The sequence below is a fragment of the Montipora foliosa genome, chromosome 10, assembly GCF_036669935.1.
Source record: "Montipora foliosa isolate CH-2021 chromosome 10, ASM3666993v2, whole genome shotgun sequence".
In the NCBI taxonomy this organism is placed as follows: Eukaryota; Metazoa; Cnidaria; class Anthozoa; order Scleractinia; family Acroporidae; genus Montipora; species Montipora foliosa.
The window spans coordinates 16,617,389-16,627,388 of NC_090878.1; the positions used below are offsets into that span (position 1 = coordinate 16,617,389).

At 40.3% G+C, this 10,000-nt stretch overlaps 2 protein-coding genes across 3 annotated transcripts in view; both read left to right on the forward strand.

The window, feature by feature from the left end:
* Positions 1 to 2,935, forward strand: part of LOC137973138 (multiple PDZ domain protein-like) — a 43,990-nt gene extending 41,055 nt beyond the window's left edge. Inside the window, exons 33-36 of one of the 2 annotated variants that reach the window (XM_068819881.1) lie at positions 115 to 262; positions 580 to 727; positions 1,001 to 1,121; positions 1,754 to 2,935. In XM_068819881.1, the coding sequence (XP_068675982.1) occupies positions 115 to 262; positions 580 to 727; positions 1,001 to 1,121; positions 1,754 to 2,024 (688 nt within the window). In that variant the 3' untranslated portion in view covers positions 2,025 to 2,935. The remainder of the gene's footprint in view (positions 1 to 114; positions 263 to 579; positions 728 to 1,000; positions 1,122 to 1,753) is intronic. The other variant, XM_068819882.1, reaches the window with a different exon arrangement.
* Positions 2,936 to 4,222: 1,287 nt separating this feature from the next.
* The window catches only part of LOC137973881 (protein N-lysine methyltransferase METTL21D-like), a 5,985-nt gene continuing 207 nt past the window's right edge, over positions 4,223 to 10,000 (forward strand). The window contains exons 1-5 of the mRNA XM_068820775.1: positions 4,223 to 4,476; positions 5,371 to 5,481; positions 6,731 to 6,803; positions 8,359 to 8,478; positions 9,025 to 10,000. The exon at positions 9,025 to 10,000 is cut by the window's right edge and continues 207 nt beyond it. Coding sequence (XP_068676876.1) covers positions 4,229 to 4,476; positions 5,371 to 5,481; positions 6,731 to 6,803; positions 8,359 to 8,478; positions 9,025 to 9,129 — 657 coding nt within the window. The 5' untranslated portion in view covers positions 4,223 to 4,228 and the 3' untranslated portion in view covers positions 9,130 to 10,000. The remainder of the gene's footprint in view (positions 4,477 to 5,370; positions 5,482 to 6,730; positions 6,804 to 8,358; positions 8,479 to 9,024) is intronic.

The following is a 10,000-nucleotide window of genomic DNA, read 5'->3' on the forward strand; positions in this document are numbered from 1 at the left end:
TCACTTTCAATAAATGCTGGTAGTTTCTTTGTAGATTGATTAGAAATTTACAGGTGTGTGGTAATGAAGCGAATAGTGTTTTCAACTTATGTGCAAATTCCTCCCCTCCTACAGAAACGATAAAGGAGTATTCGTCTCTGACGTGGTTAAAGGGGGTGTAGCAGAGGCCGATGGCCGCCTTCAGCCTGGTGATCAGATTCTCTCGGTCAATGGAGAGGATTTGAGGAATGCGACTCAGGAAATTGCCGCCGGCGTATTAAAGGTAATAGAACAATGACTCTTCACAGAAACATATACCACTTTCAAAAATGGCGACCACCTACACATTCTTTGATGTTTATGTTAATTAGACCTACTGCCCTCATTTTGAAACAAAATATTACACTGCATTACTTTACAAAACTTGAGCATTACCCTATACCCGATTTCACCCCAGCCTAAAACACACACCCCTACCCCCCACATGACGAAACGGAAAGGAGTGAGCTCGAAAGGCTGTTCAGTTCTTGTCGCTTTCGGAGTTTCACGTTGCTTCGGTCAGAGGCGTCTTCCTTTCTGACGAACGTTTTTTTTTTTCAGCGAACCAGCGGTCGTGTTACTTTTGAAATCGCTCGTCTGAAGCAAGGTACCAGTTCGCGACCGTCGTCAATGAGCAGTCTCCCCAACATACTTCCTGGAAACGGGTCCTTTAGCAGTATGGAGAACATTGCAGTCAATATTCCGCTTGGTAGGTTACGCGGCGAAAGACCGCTTCATTTGTTATACTGAGATCTCGTCTTTGCTTGTACAAAGACGCTCAATATGGTGTCTCTCTGAAAATGCTCTAAAATGAGTTTGAAGGAAACGTTTTGCAATGTTGTAGCCCTAGGTTTTGTCAAGTGTGACTTTAAGGTTGATTTTGCTAGGGTGAAACATTGATTGGAGGTTTCAGCGCCAATTCAATATATTTACGTTGATTTCGGTGTTATTTTCATTGCCATTTCGTTCCAATTAATTTTAGACTTAGAGCAACCGGAAGTAGGACCCAGTCCAGAAGAGTCTCCATCACTAAGTCGTCCTCCTGCAAATTCGGAGCAGGAAACCGACGAACTTGTTCAGTCAGACGAGGAAGGAGAAGAAACGTGAGTGGTCTTCATTAACCCCGTATTTTCTGGGATGTTCCTTGCAGGGTTCTTGTTTTAGCGCAAAGCCGGTTTTTCATTTTATTTGCACTGGGAAACCCTGGTAGATAATGGGAAAGTCTGAGACGGCGAGGAAGAAAAAGTCACTGAGTCACGCCGCCTCGGCCTCCTGGATGACAGAAATGAGTTTATGAACTGGGTTGTTATGTTAAATTGACCACAGTAAAGATTCGAAATTTGAAAGCTGACGTTTCGGGAGTTAGCCTTTCGTCAGAGCTTGGAAACTCTCGAAACGTCACCTTTCAAAGTTAGCTTATCAGCCCAGTTAGTACTTTCAATTGCCTCCTGGATCCGTTGGAGATGGATAAATCCATTTTCTTCTTTCCATATAAAATTGGAAACCCTTCGTAATATCTTACATTTAGTTTCGTTTTTTCAATTAATAACCATCCCCACCCCGGTCAGGAAAATGCCTCGTTCCCAGGGCCTTACCCTTCGCTTTTGGATGGGGATTTAAGACAAATCTCCTGGCTCGAAAAGACCAGTTATTTTGAAAAGATCGGTGCATTACATGCAAAGTGTGCGTTGTGCAGTTTTCGTTGTTTTGATGCTCGTTTCTGGGTTTTTTGCAGACCTCTGGAAGCGAAATTTATCGAGCTAGAACGCGGCCCCGAAGGCCTGGGTTTTAGTATCGTGGGTGGTCATGGGAGTCCTCACGGTGACCTGCCTATCTACGTCAAAACTGTCTTCCCAACCGGCGCTGCGGCCCGAGACGGCCGGCTGAAGCGAGGCGATCAGATCATAGCAGTGAATGGAGAAAGCCTGGTGGGAGTAGCTCATGAAAGTGCAGTGGCTATGCTTAAACGAACGAAGGGAAAGATTATTCTTACAGTGCTCTCGTGACTCGTAATTTGTGTAGCATGTCACGTAACCTCATTTTCAAGGCTTAAAATTTTATGTAAATAATTTTTGTTCTCATATTCAAGAATTTGTTTGACAGCAAGAAGTTTCCTGAAGAAATTATCGACAGTGCGTTTTCTCGCGTACCAGTTATGGCCCTCTCGCATACCACCATGACTTGTGCAATCTAATTTGTCCTTAAAAGCCTGCGTTTTTAGAAGACACCATTAAGACCGAATTTTACAGGGTTGAAATCGATTGTGATATGCAAGTAGATCTAAGTCTAATAAAGAGTCGCTACTTGTAGTCAAATATCACTTATTTTCACATGCGAGGAAAGTTTGCGATTTGACAAAACCCGATTTTTTCATGAATTCGGAGATCCATTATAAAGGATTTCTTTAGCTTGTAGGTGTTGTTTTCTTATTTCAGACCACGTGATGTTACTCCAGGGAAAAGTTTCTTTCAAATGTCGTCTTACACACGTGCATATGTATGCAGAACTTGTGAAAAAACAAAAGGAAGATGGGGAACATCACGTGGTCTGAAATGGGAAAACAGAACGTACAAGCCAAAGAGCTCCATTACTGAACTTCTCCCCTTCGCTTACGCCGGATTTTTATTTTATTAATTTTTTTTTTGGGGGGGGGGGGGGGGGGGGGGAGGGGGGTTGAGGGTAGTTTGCATATTTGTGATGTAGACTCAGAAATAAATCTGTTTCCTTTTTGTCAAAATTGCGTGTTTCTGAATCTCTGTCTTAGTTTCCTTCCCTTAGGAATTTTGAGCGTTTTAAACTTTCTATTGAAAACTCGTTAATCGCTCAAATTGCGTAGTTTGCTCTCACAAATATCTCAGATGTGTGAATAAATAAATTAATGTAAATAAATGAATGAATAAATTAGGTTATGGAACATTATGAGTGCCTACAAAACGTTCCGACAGTTGGCAAGAATAGGCCATTTCCGAGTTCATGTCTGCCTCCTCTTCAAAGCGAGTCTAAGTGCGAAGTTTTTGTGATGGTAATTAGTTCTACTTTACATATGAATGAAAACTAATTTTCATAAGAGAAACTTCGCACTTAGACTCGCTTTGAAGAGGAGGCAGACGTGAACTCGGAAATGGCCTATTTTGGACCGTAAGGAGATCTTAATGAAGGTTAGGTTGAGCCAACGTGAGCCAAACATTGTAAGGTATGTTAAGCCCTGATTCCAACATTGCTAACCAACTGCTCTATTGGCCAACATTGTTTGGCGGTAAGCGGAGTAGCCAACATCGCCAACCTATTATGATGTTGGCCAGCATTGGTTGCACGTTTAGCCGAGTGTCCTACATCGCCAACAAAGGATGACATTAGCCGACATTGGTGGAACGTTATGCTGAGTTTCCAACATTCCCAACCTATAATAATGTTCCATATTCTAATCGAGTGCAAACATAAGAAATTCAACTGAAAAATTTAAAGATGGAGATTCAGTGCATTTTAATTAAGAGATCGTGCGACTTGTGTTCCTTATTTTTCTAGCTTCTGCAAGTTTGCCTTGGATGTCGACCATTTTTAAAATGTTTTTCCCGTGGTTTCCCTTAAGCAAAATTTGAACGCTCATTTTGAAAATTATCCAATTCATTAATTCTTTCGGTTCGTGCCGAGTTGTCCCAGCTAACCGAGGTGAGGGCTAAATTACCACCAGGAACATCTACTGAACAGAATGACAAAGTGCAAAATAGTTTCCCTAGACACTGAAAATCGGCCACCAGCGTAATAAGAAATACAAAAATGAAACTTGCCACCAAAACGTTTCTTTTGTCCGCCATCTTGTTTGCTGTTTTTCGTGGCCACTCAAAAGATAGGCCATTAGCCATCCCGCTTAGGTGAGTTTCATGCAAAGGTGTTTTTAACCCTCCTAACCGGGTAACTCTGTCATCCGGGCACCCTCCCTTCATCTGAAAACAAACCCTATTCTGGCCCGTTTTTGGTGGATTTTTTCACTCATAAAATTCTATAGCGTTTGGAGAATAAAAAATGGACTGTTTCGAAGACATACTTCGTGAAGCGAGAACACTGGGAAAAAATTCTTAGTGGTTTCGGTGACAGGGTCAACCTCGTTCCCAGGGTCCTTTGTCATTGATGGAGCCAGAGAAGAGAGACCCTGGAAACGAGGTTCTGACCGGGTATGAAGTGCCGAGACTGGGTTGGAGTTTTATCCAAGATGGCGGACAGACTTGGAAATTTGACCGATCAGACGTTTGAAAGAGAAATCGAGTGCGAACACGGAACACTAAGAATTAAACAAGCAAAAGTGGGAGACGAAAGCTGCGTTGTTTGGGATGCTGCACTCGTGTTAGCAAAATATTTACAGAAAATGCACTTAAGCACCAAGGAAGGTCTGGCAAACAAACGTGTCATCGAGTTAGGAGCTGGTACTGGGGTAGTGGGATTATTTGCTGCAGCTTGTGGGTTCGTAAAACATTTCACAGCAACCATTTTTAATGTTATTTATAAACGTTTTATTATGGTTTAAATACCAGTCGGCGTAAAAAACATTATTCAGCTGCATTATTACAGATTGTAATACTGGGGTACTGGGATTATTTGCTGCACCTTTTTATGTTATTTATAAACGTTTTATAATGGTTTAAATACCAGTCGGCGTAAAAAACATTATTCATCTGCATTATTACAGATTGTAGACCAGGGTAAACAACCTAAACCCTTACAGTGTAATTAATGCTAACTTAAAGCCTAAATTGATGTTTAGACACGTCAGCTGTTGTTATTAATATGCCAATCAGAGATTTATTGACCATCAAAACATAGGATTCTTTTGTTCCAGTGGTCACAGGTAGCCCAAGCTCACAACATAAACACTTACATGACTTCTTAGCGGTGTTGTCAGCAGGGTTCTCCAGAAAATTTATGGTAGAAGGAAAAATAATTCAAGTAGGCGGCAGTAGTTTTGATTGAAGGCTGAGCGCCTTTCATGCAGTGTTGCTGCATGTCGGTTAGCTATGGGGTCATCTTCCTCCCATTGGGGAGGGGGGGTGGGTCTAGGAGCCTCCCAGGGGGGAAAAAAATTGGGGGGAGCTAAAAAGTGCATTTGAGCGAAATTCGACGCAATTTGACAAGTGGTCAGAACGAGTCTTTAACCCAATAACTCCAGATCTCAAGGCAAGCGTCCTAACCACTGGGCCACACTACCTCCTGTAAGAAAAAATTGAACCATCTCAAGACTGAAATATTATTGACCTTTAGAGGAAGCAGTAAAAGGGAAGATAAGAGATTATACAGTACATGAACCTTGCAGAGAAAGAGTTTGGCTGACTACAATATCTACAATCTATTCTTGTTTAGAGCACATGTCTGCTGTACTGACTTGCCAGGGGTAGTGCCTTTGATTGAGTTAAACAGAGGTGTCAATCAACACATGATTATGGGTAGTTTCACTACAGCTTCCTTGAAATGGTAAGAACAGTGCATTCCTTTGGGATGATCCGAAAAAGGATCACTGATCCAAGATCACTTGCAACCTCGTTCCCAGGGTCTCTCATCTTAACGCCTGGGGCGAGCGAGGAGAGATGAGAGACCCTGGGAACGAGGTTGGATCACTTGGATCATGGTACAGTATATCAAAGGAACCGATAAATCCATGCTGGGAAAGGATTCTTCGGTTCCTTTGATATACCATGATCCAAGTGATTCAGTGATCCGTTTTTGGATCATCCCAAAGGAACGAACCCTTGGTTCGTACTTTTAAAAGTGTTTGATGTACATGTAGAGTTCCAAAACAAGCTACATGTAGAAGTTTGCGGAACACAACTGAGGTGTAAGAGTTTGCTAGATGAAACTGAGAGAAATTCTATGTGTAGCTTGGTACAAATGAAAGTGCTCTGTGAGCATTAGACCTCTTAGTTTATATGTATTGTTAAAAAAAGAGCTTCAATCAACATTGATGTAATAGTAGTTAACTTAATACAAAGTTTATAGTTTAAGTTTGACATTTTCTGTTAGGAAAGAAAACGGTTTAATAGCAGCTCTCTCTTTGCAGGGTGAAAGAGAAAGTCCCCCTCTTTCTTGCTTGTGCCACAAAAGGGCTTGTTATCATCGTAAGCTTACACAACAAGAATTCCCCTTTCCCTTCTGAGAAAGACGCTGATAGATTTTACTCTAAAATTATACCACACTATTTTACTTGTTAATGGTGAATCCCTGTGGTGTTAAAAAGCAAGACTGTTTATTGAGTGGATTTCCATTTTATGTTTAATTAATTAATATGCAGAATTGCAAAATACGAAAACACAGGGACTGCAGAGGAGGACAGGTTTGTAGGGCTGTCGGCGTGCCTCTGTTTTTTTGCTTCATTGCCAACCTACAGGGCGTTAAATGACTATAGGCAATGCATTATGGCAGAATGATGACTTGAAACATTGGCTTGCTTGTCTTGAAAGATTGGCTCATTTGCCTTGTCACATCTTTTAGCCCTACTGTTTTGAAGTGCTCTTTGCAGTCCCTAAAACAAAAAGCTCTTTCCTTGCTTTCTCAAGGAAGGGGATTCTGTGAATTCATAAAATTAATTTAATTTAATATATATCTTAATCTATACTCATATGGTAACTCAGCTTGGTATACATTTATATTTGCGTGATAAGAAGGAAAGACAAAATTAATAGCAGTTGTGTGCCACAGATTGGATGGTATTATCCATTAATTTTAGGGGCCAAGATGTGACTGCCTTTCAACCCTCGCCTGACCTTCTCTTGGTTGCCGATTGTATTTATTATGAAGAGGTGAGAAGACAATCCCCGCATACCCCTCTCTTTCACCATAAAAGATAATCTCAAAATGGGAGGTTGCATGTTTCTCAAGGATAGGGTTTGCACACTTTTTAAAACAAGATAGTTGATAGGAGTGGTGGTATTCTTCTGTGGTATTTAAGGGCATAGGAAGGCCAAGCTGACAATTTGAGTGTACCATAATGTAAGATTTGTTGGCACATCCATCAGTCTCTTGCCTCTCTGGCCTTTCAGCAAGCATTGTATTGAATTTCTAGCCCTCGCCTCCATGGTGTGCCAGATGTAGAAGAGTCTGCTACGAGCTTAAAAGGCCCATCAGGCCGGTGCTTATCTCCGGTTACTGTCAGTAGCATGAACTGACTAGGAATATTTCTACTCCCCCTTAAATTGGATGCTAGTCCATCGCAGGGTTACCCCCAGCATTAAATTCAGCGGTACCCATTTATACACCAGGAAGGAGAGAGGCACCGTCAGTCTAGAGTATTAAAAGTGTCTTGCCCAAGAACACAACACAATGTCCCCGGCCAGGACCTGAACCCGGACTACTCGATCCAGAGTTGAGCGCACCATAAACCACAAGGCCACCGTGCCTCTCACGTGCCAGATGTAAGCTTTTGGATAAATGTATGCCTTAGGCTTCACGAAATTCATGTAAAAGACATAGAATGTCACCTTAAGTAGGACTAAGGAGTGCAAATTTCATTGGAGAAGCTGCTCTATGGTGAAGACTGCCACAGCTTTAAAAGACAACCAAAATGAAAATAAAATGTGAAATGGCAGCATACGTCTGCTAGCACTGTTGTGATGTTGTTAATTATAAGGGATACCAACTGTAGATACAATAATTACAATTTAAGCGGGGAAGTTGAATGGGTAATTTACATACTATCAGCCATTTGTATTTGCATGGCAATGGGGGAAACATCTGGGAGGGGGTTTTCCACTTGAGTGAGTGATTCTTTAGACCTGCCCGTTATTTTCAGCCTTGATTGATTGGCTGAGATGCACAGAGTGATGGCATGGAAGCTGTCCTCAGTATAGATGGTCTCAGAAACGTTTAAATGTACTGTATGGCAGTTATGAACCCTGCATCATGATCTCCTGGGCCCGGCTGTTCGAAAGCCGATTAACTTAATCCAGGATTAGCGTAAACTTTTGTTTCATTTTTTCAACTTTTTGGTGAAAGTTTCTTTTGCTTATTTGTGTTTTGCAAGATTGACTTCTTCTTAAGTAAAGTTTTGCCGAATATCAGTGTTGAACAGCATTTGGGAGTAGAGAAATAAACTCCTCGGTTAGTTTTTAATCTGGGAGTAGCTTTAATTGGCTTTTGAACAATTGGTCCCTGATCGTTATTAATGAAATAAAAATGTGCAATGTAATGGGTTATTATAACTAGTGTTAGTTGAAGAATGGTACCATGCAGATACATTGACTAGCAGGGTACTGAGAATTTACAGTGGACAACGCAAGCTGAACGCTGCATTTTTGTTGACGTTCAGCTCACACCGTCATGAATTATTAATGAATTTTCTAATAATTTGTCCTTTAGTCCTTAGTTCCACTTGTGACAACGCTTTGTGATCTGAGTGATTTTCACACCACTGTACTTATAAGTTACGAAGAGAGGACAACAGGAAATAAACCTTTGGTGGAGAAAACATTTCATCAGGTACATATTGAGTGTACAGTATATTGATTTAATAGGTGGCTTTAAATACCTAGGGATGTAGCATAAGTTACAACTGGATTTAAACTTTGAACTGAAAACTGAGTTTCTTTTTCTCAATTTTTTGCTATCATTCCACAACAGTTCAGTCTTAAGAAGCTACATGTAAGTTATAAGAAAGTGTTAATAAAGCTAAGCTACTGTATTATAGTACCATCAACTACTGGTATAATTTACAATATGATGGTCAATTATATTGCATTTGGTGGCAACTGAGCCTGTGTGCAACAAGCCTGAATCAAAAATGGCACAGATGACATTAAATATGATTGTATTTTATGTGTATTGGGTTTTTTTGAAGATAGCTCATTGCAAAATGCACTATAAAATAATTAAATATTCAGTGCTGATTTCTTGGACTACAATGTATTGATTCGAATGAGCCTGTATGCATGTACTAACACAGCCAAATCTTTAAACAAAGATTTAATTTACTCTGCTACTGTAACATACCTAGCATTTTAACATTAATTTTGTCGCTATTTACAGCTTGTGAAAGAACACTTTACAGTGGAAGAAATCCCAGAGGACCAGCAAGATCCAGTGTATCATAGTCCAGATATTCATCTTTGGAGCCTCACAAGAAGATCGTAGCTTCTGGTGAATGTGCATGGTGATTTATTTGCAGCTGTTGCCTGATCTCTGTGTTTAGCCCCTTCATTTCCATGACCAAACTGTTCATTCTCCCAACAAGTACCATATATTTCTTTGTCAGGTAGTCATGAGAATTTGGTGTTATATCAAGATCACACCTCTTAGGTTGAAAATAATTATTCTTCATTCTCAACCTGTCTGACTGATATTTCATTGAAATTTTGAGCACAATTTACATACCGATCCCTCCTGGGAGTCAAAGGATTGTAAGTAAGTGATTAAGTCAGGTGTATAATTATGTATTTGCATAAGGCATTAATTCTCAAGGCAGGGCTGTACATGTACCAAGAATGCATGAGCGAAAGGGAATTTAAGTGTAGATCTGATATTTAAGGAGAGTGTTATTTTTGCTGCAAAGTAACAGTCAAAATGCCCTCGACTCATTGACACCACAACCGCCCTGGACTGTCCCCACTGACGTATAAAATCATCTGGCGTTAATTAGAGTAAAATCTATTTGGCCCACTCTAGGAGTCAATGGGTTAATAGGGCCATTCAATAGGCAATTTACAGGTCACTTTTACACCCGAATACAATTTTTGTCGCAGCAAATTTGCATCACATTTGAAACCCTTGTGACATTGGTTTAATGTAATATTATGCAATTTTTAGATGGAACTTTATCATGAAAATGAAAATTGCATTAGGTTGCTGTGACAAAAAGCAGTAACAGGCCTTTAATGCCACCATAGCCTTTGTCTCTTTCAAAGCAAATCCAACTCAATTAATTTTTAAAAGGTAACTTTAGCTGTACCATTATATTATATAATATCTCAATACTAAATGAGTTCAAGGTATGTATTTTAAGTTA